This window comes from Corvus moneduloides, chromosome 1 (assembly GCF_009650955.1).
Source record: "Corvus moneduloides isolate bCorMon1 chromosome 1, bCorMon1.pri, whole genome shotgun sequence".
In the NCBI taxonomy this organism is placed as follows: domain Eukaryota; kingdom Metazoa; phylum Chordata; class Aves; order Passeriformes; family Corvidae; genus Corvus; species Corvus moneduloides.
The window spans coordinates 4,515,894-4,540,376 of NC_045476.1; the positions used below are offsets into that span (position 1 = coordinate 4,515,894).

At 42.2% G+C, this 24,483-nt stretch overlaps 1 protein-coding gene across 1 annotated transcript in view; it reads left to right on the top strand.

Moving 5' to 3' along the window:
* The window catches only part of OXSR1 (oxidative stress responsive kinase 1), an 87,249-nt gene that overhangs the window by 20,987 nt on the left and 41,779 nt on the right, over positions 1-24,483 (top strand). Inside the window, exons 3-4 of the mRNA XM_032098258.1 lie at positions 7,946-8,054; positions 18,736-18,877. Coding sequence (XP_031954149.1) covers positions 7,946-8,054; positions 18,736-18,877 — 251 coding nt within the window. The remainder of the gene's footprint in view (positions 1-7,945; positions 8,055-18,735; positions 18,878-24,483) is intronic.

A 24,483-nucleotide genomic window follows, 5' to 3' on the forward strand; every position in this document is an offset into this window, starting at 1 on the left:
TATTGCTGTTATCAGCTCTCCAGAGCTTCCAGTTTTGTGACCAGATCTGGTGTGGGTCCTTCGCTGGGCTTGGGTATGCAGCTGTAAATATCCTTGAATTTAAAAGTCATAGAGCGGTGGAGGGGCACAAAGATGGTTCTGAGCTGTAGCAGCTTCCTGGGGCAGGGGTTGCTGAGGTAGATGTGTTGTGTGAAAAAGTGTTTTCCCTGGGCTTGTTCTGAATTTGTCAGTCTATTGGATCACCAGTGTTGTTTCTCAGTGCAAGAGCCAAAAGAATGGAAGTTCCTGATTTCCCAGCTCTGTGTGCTCTTACCTTCACTTATTTTTATCTTGTTTCCATATCTGCTTCTACTCTAAAGTAAATATCCTCAAATTTCTTGTAGTCTCCCTTCATGGCAGTTTTCCCAATTAGTTTAATTAACTTTTTTGAGCAACTGCTTCTTATTGCAGGATTGTGGTGTTCCCTCCCCACCAAAAAAAAAAAAAAAAAGGTAACTGTAGATGGTTGCAGGTTACAGTTGCTTTAAGAAGCAAATGCAAAGACAAATATGATGAATTCACACTGGGGTATGTTACACCCCCTCCTTGCTTTCTCCTTTCCCCCAGTACAGTTAGAATCACAAACTGGGGCCTTCAGGAGCTCTGTTATCCTTCTGTTGCATTTGAGCACAACAGTCAGCTTAGGGTAAACTCTGCTTTCCTGCCTGGGGTCAGGAGAGTGCTCTTGGTTTACAGCACTGCCCACTCATTGGGCAGTGTGATAGCAAGGGGGAAATTGTGCTTAAATTATTTTATAATTATTTTTCTACAGACTTGTAGACTTCTCTGTTGAAGCAAGCTTCTTTCATCCCAGAATCTGCCTAGCTAAGAGGGTAGAACAGTGTCACATTGCTCATGAGAGACTAGGAAGACCAGCAAACAGTTCTGTCATCCTTAAAAAGATGATTTGATTCTTATATACCTCTTTCAATGTCTGTGCTGCTTAGTGGCTGGCCCTTCTACTTCTTGGGACAGAGGAGAAGAGGAAGGTTAATATGGAGTGTGAAATGCAGAGCAAGTGGCTCTATGACCAGCTGGATGGGTGAGTGGCCTTGAGCTTCCTTTAAGCCTAGCAGGTGTCCAGAGGCCAGGAAATCTGGGACCATGTCCTTGCTTTGGAGATACTCACTCTAAGCACAGTAAGTGCTATGACTTGGCTCATTAAAGATATTGATCTTGATCCTTTTAGCTCAATATACATTTGAGCCGTGTGGGTGATCAGGAATAAACTGCACACTTTGCATATACTGTGTGACATTCTAGGTTAATGCACTGTATTTATTTATTGCTGCTATGGGGTATGGAAAATGCAGGAAGGCCCAGTTTTGTTGAATCATGAGTAAGCCAAGTCAAGGGCATTCAGCTCTTCAGCTGGAGTGCTAATTGCTGTAAAGAATGTAGACAGCAAGAGTAGTGCTGGGCAGAGATGTACCTCTTTCTAACCCAGCTGCTGAATTAGGGGTGATGTTTGTCAGGAATTTATTTCCATGCTTCATTTTTACTTTTCCCCTGTATGTTTTTGAATGCTCCCAGATCCTTCCTAGACTGCCTGTGGGATTCAGCTGAGAGGGAAGTACAGTGTAGCTTATAATGATTCTTGCTCAGGGGTGTGACTGGGAGTGGAGTGTAAGGAGAGCTGGTCAAATACAGTGTTTTCTATAAATTATCTTGGACTTTTTGATTTATTACTGACGTGGAATTTATTCAATTCCAGTTTTTACTTGTCTTGCGACCCGTGGTAGTTAACAACCACACTGGTGTGGGTTTGCAAACAGTCTGCTTGTTCATGTGTTGTATGTCACAGCTGCACACCATTCAGTGCTGTGTTTTGCTCTTACTCTTTTCCATTGTGGGATGCTGGTTGCTTTACTGCTGTTGCCAATCCTTGAAACAGTGGTGAAACATCTGCCTCAAAATAACCATGCCTCCAGCCTTTTTTCTTGTATAAGCGTTTTCTTGTTTTAAAGAATTACTGATGTAAAAGGCCTTAAATCCCCCCTCTGTCCTACAAACTCTGCTTCATTTTCATGCAATTAAAGCTGAGTTTTCTTTCATCCAGATGGAGACTTTTTTCTCCATGAGTAGCAGATGACGTGGGTTGTCAGCTTAGCAGTTACCAGGAATGTTGAACAGCAGAGAGGGAAGCATAAGCTATGGGATATTTCACATTGGGCTTTCCCAGCTAGGGCGAAATGCTGCCTGTTTATTCCCTAAGATGATTCAACAGGAGACAGGCTCAGGAAAGAGCATGGGGGATGTGGTGTTGCTGTTCCTAGAAGGAGATTCCAAATTCTTCCCACTCCAGAGACTGATTAGGACTGGGTCTGACAGGTCTGCACTCAAGACGTGATGGTACTACTCTTTTACTGCTGTGGCCAGAGGGCAGTTAAGGAGGCTGAGGGAACAAGTTGAACTGCAGTTAAACAGAAATGTCCTCTAGAATTTCATGGAAATAACCTGGGGAACTTGCTGCCAATAATGGAGATCAAACATTGCGTGAGATTAAATAAATCAACCTATAGTTTAGAAGGTTAAATTAGATAGGATTTAAAAAAAGGATTATGAACTCCCCTGGTTTAAAGCATAAGCCAACTGTTAACTGCCCAGGCTTAGTAAGAAGTCTACCCTCTGGGCAGATAATTGTGTAACTGCTTTTTATAGGGTTTTTACACCTTCTTTTGAAGACTTGGGCAGGATATTGAACTGCCTTTGATCTGACGGAGCACTTCCTACAAGTGGATTAACCAGACTATAAGGTTGTTGGGAACAAAGCAGCAGATTGCTGTGGAAGTAGTACAGATGTTTCATCCATGCCTGTCATCTGATGGGAATTGCTGTTATAATTCCATTTCCAGGCCTGAGGAGCTTTACACTTACTCCAGGGGAAAAAAGTCCCCAGTGTCAGTGCCAGGGAGTCTTACGTATGATACGTGGTTTCTGCATGGTTATTTGATCTGCTGTGTTACATGTTGGGATTGCATCTTAAGACTTAAACCTATGCTGAGTACAGCTTGGTTGTATTGTTTATCAAAGCAGGAACAACAGAAGTCTTAATTACTGGACTGGTTTAGGTTTTGGTTTGGTTTTGTTTTGGGGTTGTTTTTGTGTAGAGTTCACTATGATCATCAGTGTTAATGGTGGGTGAAGTCCTGAACACAGAATGTCTTCCTTTACTTGGACTGGATGAGCATGAGATGGTGCATGTAAAGAACTTTAGAGTTTGCAGCTGTCTGTGGGCACTAATCACATTGAAAGCATTGTTGAGCTGTAAGCACTGGCTATTGATCTGAACAACTGTAAGGGTCAGTAATAGGTTAGTTGGTGATGTGGGTAAAGCTGGCTTGCTTGTATCTGTGAGAGGAGGCATTCACTTGCCCATTTGCTTTTTGGCTGAAACCAATAAAAAATGGCCATGTAGGAATTGCTACACCACAATTATAAACAAACAACAGTTTATAAACACCTGCTTCCTTCAGTACATTTCCACTAATGCTGAAGACTTTGAAAGAGGGAACAACCACTGACTGAGGCTGAAGACTAGCCATTAAAATGGGCAACTGCTGAATGACTTGCCATGGGACTGTTTTGTTCCCGTCACTGAAGATTATTTAATGGATGAAGTGTGTTTATCCCTTTCAGAATTGTTTCTCTTTCACTGTTGTTCTAGGGCTAATCTAACCCCTCTTTACTCGTGCCAATTTAGGTCCTGTAGCCACTTGAGGCAAGGAGTTGAACTGGATAATCCAAGGAGTGGGAGGTGAATCAGGATCTTTGATTTAGTGTTTTTTCCCCACCTTCTTAATGTCTCTTGAGTTAATTTTGGTAGAAGAACATGTTTGGTTTTGTTTTTTGTTTTTAGTTATGTTGCCACCTCAAAAGGCAAATGAATTATTATTGTCAATTTTCCAACCTTTTAGCTAAACGGTTAAAATTCCACTTGGAGCGAAATATGAATGGTTATGGCTGCCTGTAGGACTGGAGCTCTAAATCCTGCTTTAAAAGGATGAAGAGCAGCTTTAATGCCTTATCTCTCAGCTGAAATCTCATGGTGTAAGATCTTTACCAGCCATACTTGAAGCATTGATGTTTTCAAGGGGTGATCACACCTGACCTGCTTTGATTTCTGCCTAGCCATGCTTTCCCTCCCCAGTTCTCTTATGGTTGTGATTGCCTTCAAACAGGGTAGCCACGTTGACAGCTTTCTGGACTCTGAAGTTGCGGGTAGCCACATGAAAGCACTCCGCTGCTGTGCTGTATCTCTTGAGTTCATGTCAACATGTAGAAAGTAAAACTAAATAAAGCACAATTTTTGTCCCTGTATTTGAGAGCGTCTCTGAAGAAAGCCTCAGGGGCAGACGAACAGAGTAAAAGGTGATGATGTGAAAATAAAATACCATTAAGAAACTTGAGCTGGTAGCTAAAACACAGCCTTAACTGCTCCCATTAATTCAAACTTCAGTTGTGTGTCAGTGGGCAAATAAACCCTCATCCAAAATAGCGGATCTCCAGAAGTATGTCTGACTTACAGGAGACTAGCAGGTTGCTTATGATTCTAGATTATACTTCACTGCAGTTTTATTGCTGTTTTGCAAGCCTTGAAAAGTTTCTTTTATTGCCTGTAGAAGTACTGAAAACATTTGTCAGAACCCTTAATGGAAGCCATGGAGACATTTAGAGCTAATCCCAGTCTATTTGCTTTTGGTATTTGACAATACAGATATTTTTAATATCTTGCCCAGGGTGAGCATGTAACCATTTCCAAACCATTGCCTGTGTCTAGACATGTTTTTGTCGGGAATTCATTCTCCATAGCTAAACAAAAAGCGGAGCAATTTATGGGAATTGGCAGGAAGGCTGTCTCTCATCACTGAAGCCATGGAGTGTGAGGGGTGTTGGGTGGAAGAGCTGCTTATCACCCACTGCATCTGTGGATGGCATGGAGGTCTGTATCAAATGACCCATGGCTGTTGGCAGAGAGGGAATAAAGCAACCTTTCCACCTTAAAGCTTGTATAGAGCAGCCCAAATAAATTATTACAGAGGTGTGGAAATCACTGAGATTTTTTTTAGCAGTCTTCCAATATAGTTTTCATGCTGGGGAAAATATGGGAAGCACAGTTGTAACTCAGTTATCTGGGGATAGCAGTCTTATTAGGGAGGTATGAAGAGGAAACCCTTGCCGGCTATGACTTTGTTGTGTTTGAAGAGCAGCAAACTCTCCCAAAGGTTTTGGGAATAGTATTAAAGCTGAGCTTACTACACACAGAATGGCTGTTGCTGCATTTTATCCCCTCCTTCTGTAAGTATGCTTTTGAGGAGAGCTTCCCAGTGATCCTTGAGTGGGATTCCTGCTTTAGCTACAGCCCTTCAGCCGCTGCATTTGTACTGCTGGAGCAGACTGTGGATGTATTACAGAATTGGCTTGGTTTCAGTTATGCCAGGAAGCATTTTAACCACAAAGCCCCTGTGATTTGCCACTATCACTTATAACAATTGTATGGGTTGAGCTTTCAGGATGTTGGTACCCTCTTTGGGGGAGAAGAAGAACCAAGCTTTGATATAGCCAGTGTGAGATTAGCCTAGAAAACTGCTGAAAATGGAGTGGGGGTTTGTGGGTGGAAGGGAAAGTCTGCTGCTCCTTCTGATTGGTAATAATGTAAAACCACTAAAAATCGTGGGCTGTGATGCAATTAATTATTCAGAGCTGTGCTACACTGTGTGAAAAATGGATTAATCTGCCTGTGTTATACATCCACTGGCTGACAGAGGTGTTTAATTGCACAGATCAGGTTTGTGATTATTTATTTTCCCTCTTTATACCTTGGTGCACATGACAGACTTGAGCTATTTTTTTTTTTTTTAAGCTGTGCTTCCCAGCCCAGGGAGCAGATTGTGGTAGTGAATGAGAGAGGAAGTTCTTCAAAAATAATAAAATGGTAACTAAGTGTCACAGAACGCCTGAAAAATTCTGAAGTACAGGGCTGCTTAAATGACAAAGATCTGATCCTGGTCTAGGCTGTTAAGTAAACTTGGTCCAGGCTTTGTCTCATTGCCTCCTGTACTCCAGTAGGATACACAAGTGTGTATCAAATATGCAGTGTTTGAGTATATTTCTCATATTACTCTCTTGATCTCCCAGGGAACTGCTTCAAAATATTTTGAGCAGTCTAGCTGAGAAAATATAAAACCAGCTCCTTTGGATAATATCTGAGAGTGGTGGGTTTGGGGCAGGTCTGGCTGAAGAGATGGATTACCAGTCCTGCTTGCAGCTTTCCATCTTGGCTTCCTCTGGTGCCACTTGTGCTCATGTAGTATATTTTAATTGTCAGAGAGAGAACTACAGAGAGCCACAGAAAACTCTGAAGTTGCTGATTTATTCCTTTTTGAAAAATGACTTGACACAAGTGAAAGTTTGCAAGGAAGGGAGCTGGAGCTGTCAGAGTAAGCAGAATATATTGTTTTAGGCTGTATTTATTTTCACAGAGTGTTTTTTATTCAGAGTATGCTACATGGAGATGAATAGCCTATTCCCCACTCTTCAAATATGCTTTCCTGTTTAGAAGGATTCTTCTTTAATCTGCTTGTTAAGTTTCCTGGAAAGCTGGTGCCTCTCCTGGGGAAGCAGAAAGAGGAACCAATTGCTTTGGATTCCTCAAATGCACCTACTCCCTGAAAAGCAGTGCTAAGTGGATAAATCAACATGAGCCTGTTCCTTTGGAGCTGTGATTGCCAGCTCAGGCCTTGCCAAGGGGAAGCAGTGGCTTTACTCTGAACTCGGTCACAAGCAGAGCTTTGTACAGGAGTAGGAGGAAAATGTGCTGCATTTGTGGGGCGTCCTAGGCATGAGTGAATTCTTCTCAGAGCTCTCTTGTACTTCAGTACCAGGGAAGTCTTGTGCTTAGAGGGAGGGAAGGATCAGGGGGTGAAGGGCCCGTGCTCTCCTCCTTCCCTGCGTCCAGTGAAGGAATGTTGTAGTTGAGAGCAGAAGTTCAGGGTATGAGGGGAGGAGTGTCTGGGGTTGGTGCTGCTGGAGGGTACAACTTGACAGGTTGGGGGACTTGGCTGGAGCACAAGGGCTCAGCTGGGTGCGGTGCAGGGTGCCAGGCTTGGCTCCGTGGATGGCTTTTGTCTATGGACAGCCAAGAAACTGTGGGTCTGCCTGTCCAAACTGGTGATTTGTGCTTGCATAGTGAAATCAGTCTGTGTCTTCTGTGGTGTTCCCTCCATAACCTGGGAAGCCTCAACCCATAACCTGAACCCATAACCAAAACTGAGACTAAGCACAGTCAAAACTCGAAACAATTTATATATCTCAACATATTTCATGTTGTCCTCCATCAGTAGTAGCTATTGACTTTCTAATCTCAAAGTGATCTCCCTCTTCTTCCAGTATGACAAAGGATGCAGCTGTCCTTTGTGCCTTCAACCTGATTGAGCTAAGCCATCTGCTTTCCTGCTGGGAAGAAACATTAGGAATAAGAGGCCTTTTTTTCCCAGAGGCCAGTATTTCCCTTTCTCATCCAAATGATCGTCTTCAACAGATTAAGCATCTGTTGCATCGTGTCGGCATGAACTTCTTAGGTCACAAACTGGAGTGAATTTTTGGGAATATTCTATTATAGCTGCATGCAGGTGTTTCAGTTGCCACCACTTTGATGGTGTTACCAAGGGTTTTTTGGGTAACTTTTTCTTCCTCTAGACAGACAGGAATAACATCCTAAAATACCTTCTGGCTCTAGTATGATGCAGCCTGAGTGTTTAGAGTATTTCTGGATTTTCTACATTTACCTTCTAGGTATCCTTTTTCTTTGCACCCTCTTTGTGTCTTGAGGGAGATAACCTCTGTGCCTGAGGAGTAATAATCACTGTGTGTGTCCAACTGCTAATGTTTTTTTTTTTCTCTACAGAAAGAAATTCAAGCCATGAGTCAATGCCATCACCCCAACATTGTATCTTACTACACATCATTTGTGGTGAAAGATGAGCTTTGGCTGGTGATGAAGTTACTTAGTGGAGGTGAGTGGTCCAATTTCTTTACCCTAAAAGGCAGCATAAAAACCTGTCTTACCTCCTTCCTCTCTCCCTTGTTTACCTCTTAAGCATCCCACCTGTGAATTAAGACATTTCATAGAATTGTAGAGTTGTTTAGGTTGGAAAAGACCTTTAGGATCAGAAAGTCCAACCATTACCCCAGCACTGCCAAGTTCACCACTAAAACCCTGTCCCCAAGTGTCGCATCTATGCATCTTCTAACCACCACCTCCCCAGGCAGCCTGTTCCAATGCTGAACAACCCTTTCCATGGAGATATGTTTCCTACTGTCCAATCTAAACCTCCCCTGGTGCAACTTGACGCAGCTTCCTCTTATCCTACTGCTTGTTCCCTGGGAGCAGAGCCTGACCCCCCCCTGGCTGCACCCTTCTGTCAGAGAGTTGTGGCAAGTGAGAAGGTCCCCATGGAGCCTCCTTTTCTACCGGCTGAGCCCCCACAGCTCCCTCAGCTGCTCCTGGTGCTCCAGCCCCTTCCCCAGCTCCATTCCCTTCTCTGGACTTGCTCCAGCCCCTTAAACTGTTTCTTGTAGTGGGGGGCCCAGAACTGCACACAGCAGTTGAGGTGCCTTAGCAGTGCTGAGCACAGGGGGACAATCACTGCCCTGGTCCTGCTGCCACACTATTCCTGACACAGGCCAGGTGCCATTGGCCTTCTTGCGCATCTGACCACACTTTGGCTCATGTTCTGCCACTGTCAACCAGCACCCCCAGGTCCTTTCCCACCAAGCATCTTTCCAGCAATTCCGTATGAACAGTAATAATTTGATTTCAACTCATTCAGGTCAGAAATAGCTTCTCATGTTATGTCCATCAGTAGTAACACCTAACTAGCTTTTTAAAATCACTGTCTGGTTAACACAGAGCCAGGGAAACTTCCCTTTATTCTCTCAGATGCTGGAGAAATGGCTTTTTTTGAGAGAATTGAGTTTGAAAATTTTTTATCAGTAGTGTTTTATTTGATGTCATAATATTTTCCAGGAACCCTGTGTAAGTTACAGTTGAGACAAGAAATGGAATCAAGTTCTGGATGATAGCACAAAGGGCTGTTGCTAAATCCTGGGCCTGTGTTTAGGAAGACTTCATTTTCCTGGCACTGCAGTGAAAAGGAATTGAAAACTGGGGGAAAAAAAAAAAAAATCCCTATTTTCTTGCTTAAAAAAAAAAACCCCCAACTTGGCTTCTCTGTTCTTGGCTTAATTTTGAGGACTGTAAAATGCCAGAAGATGATGTGGAAAAATCTGGCTAAACCTGTTTGCTTTTTACTCAAGAGCTCAACAATGACCATAAAACATGTCTCTTTGAAGGTGTTCTTTAGAGAATTTTAGCAGTCCTCTTGGGGGAAATCAAATTCCATGCCAACCTTAAGTCTGTCTTAAAGGGTTTTTAATGTCTCATGTGTCATTAAGCAATACCTTCTGTTTTCTTAGAGGGACATGTAACAGGCCATTAAAGATACGATGACTGTGTGTGTGTGGAAAAGAATCCCCTGACAGCTTAGAGCAAGCAGTGTTGCTGTGTGTATAAAAGGTGTATCTATGGGAAAGTTTCCACAACACGAGGAAATGGCATTTCAGGGGGTGCTGGAGAGTCAGCAGCAAGGGGTTTGGCCTTTTCCAGGAGAGGACACAACCTTCTTGAAGAAAATGCACAGCTGCCTCAGTCACTTCACAGCAGTTTTCTGTCAGAATCAAGTCACAATGAGGGTCATCCTTGAACCTCCAAACGTTGTCTCTGTCTGTTCTCAATTTTGTGTGGAGGTGGGGTTTTTTTGGTTGTTGTTTTTTTTTTTGTTTGTTTTTTTTTTTTTTTTTTTTTTTTTTTTTTGTTTTTTTTTTTTTTTTTTGTTTTTTTTTTTATGTAAAGCTGGGAAAAAGTCAGACCATCATTATCAAGGCATCACAGATGTAAAGACTACAGTGGAAAATTTCTGGAAAAATAATCATTGCTTCAGAACCAGCCTCTTGCTGGTGAGAGTGACAACCTGCTTCTCATTTAATATTCCCTTTGAATGGGCTTTTATGTTCTTCAGCCTGATAATTGACCCATGTGCAGCTCTGGCATTTAGTGGGGGACTTGCAGTAAAGTAGTGCTAGGAAATCTCACTTCTTATTCTGTTGTATATGTTGAAGAGTAGGGTCATACAGTAGAAGACAGACTAGTAAGAGTAATTCTTCCCTCTGTCCAACATTTCTGTGAGTCAGTGTTACATTTTCTCACTTAAAAGGAATCATTTGAAGGCTGGAGGAATTGCTAAAGTAAATAGAAAGACTTTCAGAATGACCTGTCACTTTCTAAGCAGGAGGGTACCTTGTGAGGTATTTTTCAGCTGTTTTCTTTTATATACTTTTTACTTCATACTTTTTTTTCTATCTGTGCTTCAGGAATCTCATATCTCATAGGCAAATTCTACAGCACAGTCTTAAGGACGGGGGAAGAAACTTGTGATTGGCACTTTCTGACTGAAGAGCTTTTCCATTCACTTTTAACGAGACTATTTTCAGTTGGTCTTAGACTGAGTGATTTATGTAACAAGAGACACTTCTGAAACTGTCTCTCATTCCTTTGAGCTTAGTTCTTATCAGTAATAAAGTGGCTCGTTTTGCAGTCATCTGTCATCCAGTGGGAAAAATAATGATCTGGGTTTCTCAACAGGAAAAACCTTTGAGCTGGTTTTTAAACCAGAAAACAAAACAAAACAAAAAAGCAAAGGAAAACACCCCCAAAACAAAACCAAAAACAAACAAGCAAACAAAAGCCCTCCACCAAAACAGACCCAAACCAGAGTACAGCCTAACACTTTAATTTTGTTTAGATGTTCAAAGAGATTTGTACATCTCAGTAAGTACATATGAAATACATTCTGATGTCCATTGTGTATCTTGATCATGGCTTTTGTACTTGAGAATTTGTTCTGGGTAAAAGTTCAGAATTTTATTGCGTCTTTTCTGTCAGTGTGTGATTTCAGGCTGAAACTGGTTTTAATTTCAGCCTACAAACACTGACCTTACTAATTTGATAAGCAGCCCATAAGACAGCCCAATCCATAATGTAAGCCTTTTTTGCTGTTGTTGTTGTAAGTGCAATTTAATTTATTTTCTGGCTGCAGTCTTTCTATGAAATCCTAACCTGGTCATACATGCAAGAGTTTTAGGAATGTCTCCAAGGGAAAATAAATCCATTAATTGCTGCTGTCTAATAGTGCTTTGCTCCTCAACAACCAGAGGGTGCACTCAAAGGTACCTTAATTACCTGACTGACATTGTCACTGAAACGGAACTATTTGTCTCCACAAGTACTGTGTTGATGGGAGATTTCTGTATTTGAAAGGTGTCAGCAGCCAGGAGGTAATGGGGAGCTGATGTGCATCAGAGCCCAGCCAGGCTGGTGGGAGTCACTGCTCGGAGCAGTCTGAACTGGCAGCACTGACCCCAAACAGGTGTGGAGTTGCTGATGGCAGAAACGTGGCTGTGATGAGATGCAACTGGTAGAGACAGGAGGTGCTGGTGTGTCCAGTTACTGACACCCTTTTGCAGGTCTCGTGATGTGTGTCTGTGTCAGGTTTGTGAAGTGTCTGCTGTTTCTGTTCCCTTCAGTAGAAATGGCAGACCCTTTTCTCTAATGATGGAAGTTTTGTAGGGTTCTAAGCTTAGCAGTGTGAACTCGACACCCCAGCCTTTGGGTCCGGTGTTACTCCAAACTAAACTCCAATGGCTATTTCTAGACAACTGGTGACCTGCTCTTTGCCTCCCTGGCATTCTCCTGTCATGAATTTTACTCGTGCCCTTTTAAAGCCTGCTGAAGCCCAGTCCTGCTCTCAAGCTCCTGTGGCTTTTTAGTAGGAAGAGGAGCAGCTGTGCTTTTGTTCTTGTGCTTTTACTGGCTTCGACCTGTTTGCTCTTCTAAATTCTCCCTGCTTTTAACAAGAGCTCTCATTTCACAGGTGACCCAAGGCTGTCGATAACGCTATAAAACAGTTGCTCTTATGAAACAGCTGGCTCTGGTGGCTTGCTACATCACACAACAATTTTTCCTGTCCTAGCCTACAGCAGTGGAAACCACCAAAGTATTTTTAAACTGTGCAAATCCTTTAAATACTGAAACATTTCCAGACAGGGCTCTTGGATATTCTGCCCTCTTGAAGGCTCCTAATGAAATCTGCTAAGGAGATTGCTGTATTGAAATAGTTAAACCTTTTATTTTCCAGAAGTTTTTAAGATTATTTAATCAACTTCTAGCTTCAACCTTTGATCTGAAGTTCAGAAAGCCAGACCAAAAGAGGTAGGCAAGTCTTAGTTCTCTACCAGGGAGTTGGGACTTCTTGTTCTGCTTCTGCTGTGTTAGTCTCTGATCTGGCCCCTCCTAATTCCAACAGAGAGTTATGATCAAAGCATAAACCACAGGTTTTTAGAAATCCTCATGTTTATGTTGAATTATTTTCTTAGGAGACAGATATGCTATTTTTAATTCATCTGGAGGAGTTTTAATTTGATTTGTAGAAACACAATTTCAAACAATTAAGGATGGGATAAGTCAGAAGCAGGAGATGGCAGGGACTGTACGTGACTGCAGAATGCAGTCTGTAGATACATTGCCATTCCTAACTGTAATAGGAAAAGCATGAAAAATTAGTTTGTCCTTCAGATTTTCTCCTATAAATGTCTTGATCACAACAGCAATAGGCTGTTTTGCTCCCTTTATTGTATTACTTAGTTTTCTGCCTTAATCTTTTCATATTTCTTATGCATCCATGCACATGCCCTAGAGGGAAGGAGGCAAGAAGTGGAAGTTTCCTTAGCCTTCCCTCTGAGGTTTAACCCGGGTTAATGTCTTTTCCTTTGTTTTGTATACGTTGTTGTTTCCTTTACTTTGCTGTTCTCCTGCTGTATCTATATTCCTCAGTCCCAGAAGTACTGAATCCAAGCAGCTCTTCCTTCTTCTGCATTTTTTTCATCTGTTTGCCAGAGACTGACAAGGTGCAGATTTAATTCTTGGCTCTGATGAGAGTCAGATTCACTGAAACCACGGGCTAATACTGTGATGTCTTGAAAGAAGCAGCAGTGAATCTGCCAACACCCCCTTCTCAAAGGTTCAGCCTGTTCAGCATCAGTGTTTGTCAGGTTTGGGGCAGATTTTGGTTCTCACAAAGTTGTGTAGTGATCCCCAGCACTGTTTTCCAGCCTATCAATGCAGGTACTGTTACCTGCTTTTTTTTATTTTTTTTTTTTCCCAGGTTGGAAATTAGAGTATTAAATTTTCCCATTCTGCTTCCCAGACAAAGTTAAAGGAGGAGGTTTTTTTGCATTTAACTTAGAGCGTATCTTGGTTCTGTCACTTAAGTTATAATATAACATGCAAGATATGGTTCCCACAGCAACCAGCTCTGCTGTACATTTTTTCTGCCTCTGGGGGCATGTAAAATTCCAGCTGGAATACTCCTGCATTTATCTGTAATCTTGATCCAAACAAGCTTTCCTTTCTGCTCAGGTTTTCATGCTCTTCTCTGCTTCAGCCCCAATGTGCTGAAGCACTAAGCAGTGTCAGTGATGGCTGTGGATGTTTTCTTCCTCTGCTGAGGAGAAACGTCAGAAACAGGCTTCCTAAATGCCGTTCCACAGGCTTGCTGGTGTAGGTGAGGTCAAGGAATCGTGCTCTGGATTTGGAACAGGAAGCCTCAGTGTTTGTGGTGGTTTGCTGTTGAATCAGTGGAACAATTAGGACTCCTTGCCCCGAGGGTGTGATTACACGGAAGTTTTCCTCAGCAGCAAAGCTGGTTTAAGGAGTTCCTGGTTGTTTGGTCTCCACCCTGCCTGGAAAACTGGATTTCCAGTTACTGCAGTGATCCCGTTTACAGTATGGCCTCGTAAGTTGGTGCAGGGGCACAGCAGTGAGGTGGTGAACCATGGAACTCCAATCTCATTTTCTTGCCATAGGTAACCCAGTATCTTTGGAGAAACACATAGTTCATGGTGTTGAAAGAGTCAGTTTTACTGGATATGTGTGTGGGGTGCAAGACAGGACTGTCCATTGCAAGTGGTCTGCCTGATGTCAATATCCAAAAACTCAATATCCTTCTCTTACAAGTAGTTACAGGTTGGGCTCTCTCAGCTGAGGTAAGTCTGTGTACAGGTAGTTCCTGCTGACTTGTGCTGTCCTTAGGAGCTACTGCATTATCAACTTTTGGAGCAGACTAGGAAGCTTGTGACTTTGAGCAGAAAACCACTCCCCTCTCAAGTGCTGTGCTGAGAGATTGCTCTTTGCTAAGTAGGTGCCTTTCCATGGCCTTTGGTGTCAGAGTACACTGAGACACTTGGATGATGAATGACAAGTCATGCTAAATGCTTTATCAGATTGCACAGTATCTTGTAGGCTTCCTGTTGATGTGCTGCAAAGTGTATATTTGATGGGCAAGAATTTGTTTTAGCTGCATTTTTTCCATATCAATCACTAAATGTTGTCTCCTTTCCTTTGTCTTCTGTTGGGGTTTGAGATCAGTTGCTCTTCACCAGCTTTCTTTAAACATCCTTGTTAATGACAGCATTATTTATATTTATGGTTAGACTCCAGTTCTGAGCCTTTTGTCTGTGTCTTGTTTTGTCTTTTCTTGGTATGTGGCCCCTTCTGGGCTTGGAAAAGCCTTCCAGTCAGCCTCAGCCAAACTTAATTTCTTTTTTTTTTTTCTTTCTCTGATTTAGGGCTCACCTTTCTGTACTGTGAGTCTGTACTTGCTACTTGTGCATTTTTAGTGAGAAAAATCATGAGGAAATTGTGTAATCAAGCCTAATGCCATGTATAATACACACCAGAGTGCTTCATAGCATTGTCTAAAATAGAGGTTTTATTTTAGGGAGGAGTCAAAGATATTTTTTTCTTTTCTGGAGACTCTGTAGTGGATTTGTTTTCTCCTTGAAAATCTTGTAACTGTTATTTAATGCAGAGCTGGGTGCCTTATTTCCAGTGTGAACCTCATCCTGTGGCCACTAGATTCTGTCTTACAGTGAGACTGAGCAGTTTGCACATGGAGCACAAATCCATAGTGAAACTGCATTTGAGTAGAGATCCAGCTGTGTTTGGATGTGCTCTCTCTTCCCCAGTTACTCCTAAACTGGTTTGAGGCTGGGTCAGAAGCTGGCAGTATCTGCAGTCATGCTGGTGTTTTCCAGCAGTGTGGTCAGTTTGTAAAGCACATGCTCTGGTGTGGTTTAGGCCCTGGTTCCAGTTCAGCTGAATTAGTTTCCAGTTAATTTTAGCAGTTATTATATTGCTGGATTGGGAACAGGTCACTGTGCAAAACAGTCATTTTCCCCTTCAGATTCTGATTTGCTGATCTCTTGGTCCAGTATAATGGAGTTGGTGTGGGAATTTGGCTGTATCCTGAGGCAGTGGATGTCTTACTTAGTGAGTGTGTGACACACTTAACTGAGATCCCTGGGATCAACATTGCCTTGAATTTATCAGCCTAATGCTGAAATCCAATCCTGGCCTTCAAGCAGGAGGTGTTTTCCTTAACAGTGAAATTCCCATGACTTCTGCTTTCAAAGTAGCTTCTACCTTGGCTGTGGGTTTCTCTCCAGGGATTTGGTTATTCTGTTGCTCCATGCCAGGCTTCCTGAGCCAGAATGCTGGAACATGACATGGAGCAATGCTTGGAAGTGGAGCTTGGCTTTGTTCTTTGTATTCCATGGTGCTGTGCTTAATTAAGTTGCAGTTGAGTTGTGAGTCAGAACCAACTCCCAAACTTACTGATTTGTGAGGTGGAAAAATCACAGCTTCATGGTGCTGTGGTGCCAGTAGTCAAACCCTGAGCAGACAAAGGGGGATGATCCTAAGAACACTTTCTCCAACAGAAAAGTGACTCTTGGGTTGCTTTTCTGCTGTTATGTGCACTGAGCATTTTGCTGATCCCTTTTTGCTGTTCTCCTTTCTGCAGAGGACTGGCAAGTTCCCCCACTTCCATGAACATCTCAATGTGAAAGTGGTTTTAAAATAAATGTGCTTAAAGAGTGGCAGGCAGGACTGGGAGCAGATATAGCCTGGGTGTGAATCAGCCTTTTCACAACCAGGGCTGGCTCTGTGCGTGCGCTCTCGTCTGTCTACCCTCCACCCCCTTTTCAGGGTTAAATGCAACCTCTAACTTGGCTAAATAGAGGAATTTTGACCAAATGAATTTGAGCACCATATGATCTGCCTCCTCATGTTCCCTGAACCCTTTGCAGGAGAAGGGAAATGTTTGTGAACAAAGTCTGCTAACGGAGTCGTGGGTGGAAAGAGGACAAAATGAGTATGTGAAGAACCACATATTTTCACTGGACTTCTAAAACAAGTGACAGTTTGTTCTCCAGATTAAGGCACATTTGAGAGGAAAGACCTGAACAGTGGAAGTGGAGGGGCTTTTTTGGTGGGTTTTTATTTTGATATCACAAAAATTCTCATCCAGAATAAGAACCCTCAAAGTCTGTAAGCATGTACTCATTAAATGTGAAAACGTGATAGGCTGAAGGCCAGGTGAGTCCTCATGAAATACAACAGAGGATCCTTTTCTCAGAACATAAAGGTGAGATTTCAGTGAAGGGGTTCATCTCCAACATCTCAAATTTTAGTTTTCTTCAGTAAAGATACTCTTGCTCTATTGCAGGAAGTCCAGTGTATGTCAGAACAACCTGAGTTAGCCCTGGGTGAAACCTTTGGCTAAGACCCATGTCAAAATTCACTAAACATGAGTGTGTTTCTCTGCTTGGGTGGGGTAAAGGAAGGCTGAACACTGAGTATTCTTGCATAAAATGTTGGGGGGGTGTTATGTAACCTCATTTCTATTTTTTTTTTCCCATTTTCCTCTGGGTTTTTTTTCTATTTTTGTTAGAGTCTGCTGTGTTAATGTTGTGTCCTTTGCAAATATATTGAACCAAGCAAAGATTATTTTTTTGGTAAGAGGATGCTGAAGTTGCCATTCAGGCCAACCAATTTATCCCTCAGTTTATTTCCACTGGGTTTATTGGATGTCTTGGTGTCCAGGTGAGGCTGGTGCCAGTGGGCCAGAGGAGATGGAAAGTCAGAAATGGTGTGTCTGCTGGCTGCAGCAAGCTTGTAGATGAGCTCAGCATAAACTGCTTTACACAAACTAAGGGACACTGTGCGCCCATGTAATTGTTTCCTCTGCAGTTTGAATTGTGCAAAATGAGCGTTTCCACACGGTGTTTGTATTCAAACCTTGCAGCCTCTGCTTTTGTAGGAGAGTCCAAAAGGAAAATACTCTTCTAAGTGAAAACTGATCTGCACAATTGTTTTGGCCTAGAAATTCAGTTGGGGTAGTTAACAAAATAAATGTTAAAAAGGAGAGGGTTTTTTTGTCTACCTGAACCTGAAGGGTGAGAAGAAAATCAAACAAAAAACCTCCATTGTATTTTCCACTTGCTTCAAGAATTTACAAGGTGAAACTTCTAATTCCCCCTGGCCAAATTCATGAGAGGAAGTTTCTGTTCTTCAGATCCAAAAATAATTTTCTCTTACTTTTTTTATTGTGAGTTAGGAAGAATGAAGTTGCCTAAGCTTTTCTAAAACTGAACCCAGCTTCTCTAAGCTAGCTGAGTTAATACTGGGATATTTTTTCCCTGTAAGTTTCCTGTTCAAAGACAGGCAAAGCTGCAATTTGTGCTGTGCAGTTGTGCCTGCTTTTCTCATTCTCTAAGAACTTCCCAGTACTGCTGACACTGCTTTGTGCCCGTAGCTGTAAAAACCGTGCTAGTCCCTATCCAGTCATTAAACCATAGAAACCCAAGTTTGAAGGGGCTAAATGGCACAGGCTTTGGAAAAGAGGCTTAGCCGTCCCATGCTGGAACAATAAAAGTTCTGAGAAGTGTCTTCAGTCCAGATGCAAATACAAAGAGGGCAGTACCCAGTGCCTATGAAAAGCAGGGCCTTGCACAAGAGGCCTGGTGCGAGTCACGGGTTCCGTTTATTCCTGGGTGCAGTTTGAAGAAGTGGTTTGCTCTCTAAAGCAGGGTTTGTCATGGAAGACGATGTAATTCACACCATGCTTGGGGGAGAGACTAAACATGCTTCTAGGGAAGGACCTAAGCTACTCCAGTTTTGTGCACAGTGAAGAAGTGACTTACTGTCAGAATTCAGGCTCATTTGTTCTCTATTTAGTGATTTTCACTTTTTTCCCTGTTAGGGTTGTACCAGCCCTTAACAAATTAGATTTTTCATGCTATTGCTCTGCACAGAATTTGTAGGAGTTGAAAAAGAGTGCTTAATTTTATCAAGCTTGTTGCCTTCAGCTTGTGAGTCCTGGCAGCCCCCTGCTTTTTCCATTTCCCCCTTCAGCTTCTCCAGTACTCAGCACTAAACCAGCTTGTAACATCAGTATCTACCTAAAAACCTTCCAAGAGTCCTGTGTGTGTATATTTTACATTTTGGCTTTTTCAAATAACTTCTCAATTACTTGTGATCACAGGGGTTTCACAGCCTGCCTTGAGAATCTGCACCCGGGGGTGCATTGTTGCCTCTGCTTTCCTGCAGCAAAGGCTTCAACTTCTGACTCTGATCCGGACTATCATCAGTGAATTCCTTGTATATTAAATGATGATAAATTACACTTAATTTTGAATCAGTTCTTCTAGTTTAAACTAAGATGTTTAACTCTTCTCTAGGCTCTGTTTTGGATATTATCAAGCACATCGTGGCCAAAGGAGAACACAAGACTGGTGTCCTGGATGAAGCCTGTATAGCCACAATCCTTAAGGAGGTGCTGGAGGGACTGGACTACCTGCATAAAAACGGGCAAATCCACAGGTATTTTATGTTTTTCTCACTTTGTCATAAAATGTTATTGAAACAGAGTAGCTGAGCACACACAATCTCATCCCACAACTTGCTGTGAGGGCATAAAGAGAGGAAAGTAAAGGTGGGAGCTTAATCAAAATGCAGAATTCAAATGTTTCTATTCTATATACTATGTCTATATTCTGAGTAGGCCAAAGTTGGGTAAACTTCGGGGTGTTGAAAATTCTAATATAGAGAATCTATTTCTAAATGTCATCATTCAGCTGCAAAGTGTAGTTGATGGAAAGCTGGAAAACTTCAACTGGTTTTGTTTCTTGCTGAGCTACAAATTACCAAGAGCACGGCATAGGCAGAGTGGAGCAATTTAATAAAAAGTCCTTCCAGCTCTGATTTTTTTTCTTTTTTTTTTTTTTGAGGTTTAACTGCAAAATCAACATCATGAAACTCGAATTTGAGTAATTTCTTACCAAAAAAAAAAAAAAAAAAAGGAAATAAAAATAATGGAAAAACTTCTTCTGTAGGCAAAGCCCAGTTAACTAACTAATGGCCTGTGATTTGACAGATCACTGAAATTCATGGGTTTCTGTGCTGCTGTCTTGTTTGGGATATGTTTTTAAATCATATTTTCCTCTCTCCTGGTGTCAAGGTGTGGTGTAGTTCAGTACGAGAAGATCCCAAGTTGGTCTGTTCTGTGTTAAAAAGACTGAGATTTGCAATCCTAAATATGTGCTGAAAATAGAATATGCTGCTTGTGGTTAATATACACAATCCCAGCCACAGACTGCTGCTGGAACAGCCTCTTCTTTCTTGGGAAATTGGTGAGCTTGGCTCTTTTGGTACAATGCCATTATAAGCATTGCTGCTGCTGTGCTGGAGTAAGTTTCTGTCCTCTTATAGCTGCACAAGAAGAGGTAATTTTTTTGCCAGCACATTATTTTAATTAGAAAATACAAGAGGTATTTATTTCATCTTTTCAATCAAACTGACTGGCTTTTGTAGGTTATTTTGGATTAAAAGGAAAGAAACAGTTGGAAATAATTCAGGTGGAATTCTTCTCCCTTAAAGAAGTCTCAAATTTCGGTTTCCAGTCTCAATTAAAATTCTGATTTAACAAGAATCATTGTCTTCATTGGAGACAGCTTTGATTTCATAGCTGGTTGCTTAACTTTGTTTTTTAGAGATAAGACTTGAGGCAGCTCTGGGAATTTAGAGTAAAGTAATAAACCACCTTACTTGCCGGTTGTGGTAACTTTTCACTTTGCCGTAAGTAACTGACAGAACTGTGTTCATCTGTGACCTGCAGTTGGCTTGCGTGGCTGATTTAGTTATCTTCTGGTCTAGTGAAATTGAAATATATATGTTAAAGCAGCAGAAACCTGTTACATCTCAGTTTCTTGGAAGATACTGCATAATGTTTTATGCACTGAAGAGAGGTGGTTCACTATTTGGCTGGCTGGCAGACTAGTAAATGTGGTGAAGATTAGAGAGAATATTTATGTGTGTGGTGTGGGTTTTTTTTTTACTGCACTCAGCAAAAATACTGTGTTCACAAAATCCAAACTGCTTGGTCTGAAGAAAATATGATTCATACTGAATCCTTTGGAAATGAACTGGATCAAACCTGCTGTGACCATTCTCATCCTGCTTCAGCAAAGAAATCAAAGCTGTGTCATTGCTGCAGCTTAAGGTTGTGGTTGTGCATCAGCTCCTTTGCATGTGTTTCATCCCTGTGTTTTGGGGCTGCTCCAAAAATTGTGTAAAATTTTAGCATAGAAAAGGGTTTGGATTATCTCATTGTGTTGGACACAGCGGTTTGGGAAATCTGGAGAACTGGGATACAGAAGGAAAGTTGTGTGGTTTCCTACCTGTGATGCAAAGCTGTTTTGGCTGTTGGCAGAAGGCGAGCTGACATACCTTTGAGGGATGAGACATGTTTCCTTAATAGAGTTCCTTTGCTGCGTTCCATTTTATCCAGATGTGTGTGTGCTGCTGCTGAGGAAAACACAGTTTAAAGTTGTAGTGCAGCTGGGACCTTTCCTCATCTGTAGGAATATCTGTATGGTTTTCCCATTTTGCTTAATGCTAGGGGTCATAATATTGGTCATGCCTGATGGGAAAGGCAGGTGGAAATCTTGCAGCCGTGCCTGAGATGCTCTGAGAGGAAGTGTTTAAAATAACTGAACTTTGGTCCCACGGGTCAGCTTAAAGTTTCTGGCTCTAAAGGAAAGCACATCAGGTGATGGCTGAACTGCAAATATTGTGTCTGTAGTGTGGGGCAGCTGTGCTTGGGGTGAACTTCAGGCCAGAGCAAGATCAGCTGTGAAGGGCTTGATTCAAAATTGAAGGGCTTTAGTTAAGACCTGGAACAGCCAGCCCAAAATAAGCAGCTATCCAGCAGAAAAAATGTTCAGCTGGTTATGCTAAATATCCCAACTCTGCTCATGTTACACCTTGGAGAAAGCAACTTGATAACATTAGAGACACAGTATGAGTGAATGACTGTAATTCCCACATCTGAAGTTGGACAGCCAGGCCAGTGTCACAGCCCAAAGGATGAATATTGGGTCCCAAATGTAATTTTGTGGGCACTGTAGACCAGAAGTGGGGCTGTAAATCATTGGTGAGATCAGAGAACATATTTCTGTCAGCAGAGCTGCTCAATACTTCTAAATTATGCATCATCTTAAATGGGTAAATGAAGTTAACACGTGAAAAACTGGCTTAATGAAATTTTGCTGCTGCTGAATCTTGCTCTGCCTATGCCTGCCTTGAACTTAATGCCACTTCCAATTAAGTTTTGGGGAGCTGGCTTGGCGTGGAAGTGTAAATCCCTGCTTTGGACAGGAGAGGAGTTTGACAGTATTCTCTAGAGGAGATTAGAAAGCCAAATATCTAGTGAAGGCTTAAATTATGATTTTTTTCTTGTTTACTTTCCTAATTAACAGCCAGAGTGAGTCTGAGACTTGAATAGACACCATTGTTCAGGAACAAATGCTGAAGTCTCCCACATTGCCCAAAGTGATGGGTTTTTTTTGCTTTCATCTTGCAAGGGCTGTTGGGAAGTGTCTGAGGCCTTAGGGCAAAGACAAAGGACAAGACAAAACCAGTTTTATTTTCATGAAACACTCTATACCACAGTAACAATTGATTACAAATGGGTCCCCATCTTCCTCCAAAATCACCTGTGCCTCCGTTTCCTGGGAGTTGGAAGCTCCCTGCCTTCACTGCCCTGTGCCTGTCCCTGGCCGCCTCTCCCATGGCAGCTGCTCCTGTCCCTGTTGTGGTTTCCTGTGTAGCATGGTGATCCCAATGAGACTTTGAAATCCCAGTGATCCGGCTCATGTAAAGTGAGTTAAGTACCTGGGCACCAGCCAGGGCGCTGAGGACAGAGGGCCACACTCGGAAGCCTTCGGATGAAGCTGTCCTGCAGGAATCTGCTCGGGCACATTTCTTTATGGAAGTCAAGCACGGCTGACATGCTATGAGGGGTCACTGCTGGGCTAATATGGGCTGGGTGACACTCAGGGTATGTTGTACCTCTTCCCCATTTGGACTCTGATTCCTCTGTGTATTTGGGGATTAGCAGCAGTTTGATGAATGACTTAGAAATAAAACTAAAGCAAAACCAACCCAAGAGGTTTTATTGCTTAAAAAGATTTATTGGAGGGAAGTTCGAGGCTTTCAGGTGGTGCTGTGTATGGCAGGCTGACAAATGAATCATGCTGATAAACTGTTACAAGGTCTCTCTGTCTTTCTCCCTATTTTTATCTCTGAGCTTATCTTCTGTTCATGATTAGCTGTTGTGTAACTGAATATTTTAGTTAGTCCAGGTGAAATAATACACTGCTCAAATATAACCAGATTCTTCAATTGCAGGACAATAAAAGTGATACTGGCCTGTCTTTTTGTAAAAACAAAAAAAACCTGGGAAGTGGTTTAGAGTTGCATGCACTTGAACTGTTGGCATGGCAGCAATCCAGCTATTAGTTTGTTTGCCGCTCTACTTCTTACAGGGTGAAAGGAGCAGCAGCATGTTTGATATGCTGAGTTAGATCAGCTTGTGCTTCCATACACAATGTTTGGGGAAGTTTTGGTGTCTTTTCAAAATCACAGTGTTGGCAGCAGGGTGCTGGGACAGCTGTTTGTGGCTTTGAAGAGACCCTGGAAACAATATTCTTCCTGTGGTTTTATGCCAAATAGATTCACTCTTTTTATTGGACCTTAGCATGATTTTGACAGAGAATCAAAAGTTTAATTCTTTGCCTCTTTACCCATAATAAGAGTAAATATAACTTCTGAAAAATGGGTATCTCTATGTGAGTACATACACATCACCAATACTTGCATGTGGGATTTTGGAGGAGCTCACCTCCAGCAGCAAGGTTTGGATTTAAGATGAAGGAGCTGATGGATATATTTTGGCAGAACTTGGCTGTCGTACAGGATTCAAGCTTAATTTTCATGTAGCTGATTAATGCATTGATAGCCATGCTGGCAGGTATTGTGGTTAAACTGGATTCCACTGTGCCTCTGAAATGCTGTACTTTCATGTTTCTGTAGGAATACTGTGGGAGAACTTCAGCCTCTCCTCCCCACAGTGCTGTAATCTTGCTTTGGGGAGTATGTTTTGGAAGTGGAGTTTGGTAGGGGAGGATTGAGGAATGGATAACAGGATGTGGAGCCTTTCCACCTCTAATTGCCAGTCTGATTTTAAGTCAGGACACCAGTAATTTGAAAGTTGTCTATTGCTTAGCTGTGGGAAGTGGAATTTTTTATTCAGAGAGATACTTTAGTCTCTTCTATAGTATGGGATGGGTAGAAATAACCTTTAGAGCTGGTAGTTAATATGAATTTTAGAGCTTTAATTTGTAAACAATTCAGAAGCCAGAAGAATAGAAATGTTACTGTTGTGTGTCTCTGTGGGAAGGAGGACAAGATGCTGCTCTAGACTCTGCTGGGTGATTTGTTCTCCCAAATAAACACCTTGCTGTGCAGTGGCAAGGGCCCAAGGACCACTGAACCCCCACTCTCTGTACAGTCCAACTGGAGTGTATTGTGGTGGTTTGGCAAACCAGCACGTTTTCCTGGTGGCTGTTTCTTCCACTGCATCATCCAGAAATTCATTGTTTAAAAAAAAAAGAAAATTCCCTGTGGTTGCAGAGAGATAATATGAACCAGATGTAAATCCCAAACCTGCAGACAGCCAGAAACAATAACTCCTGTGGAGACAGTTTTCCTCAAAGTGGATAAAGACAGTCTTTACTCTGAAGTCTAAAAACCTGGGATTTCAACCTCTGATGGTAGATATGGCTGCTGAAATCACAGGGGTGCTGGGGGCCTGCAACGTCTCCAGGATATGCCCCAACTCTTGGCAACTCCCTGCAATGCAAGGGTCCAGGTGGGCTCCAGGGGGATGCCTGAAGGTGTGGCTGTTGCAATCAGGTGTTTGCCCCACTGTCATTTCCCTCACACCCAGGTGCTACCTCTGAACTTTATCACTGGGTGTCCTGCAGTTACTCAAAGTAAGTTTGGCTTAGTCCAAAGGAAAATCAGCTGTTCGGTAGAACTACTCTGGCCTTTTATAAAAGGGAGGGGAGTTTTTAGGTTTTTCTCTC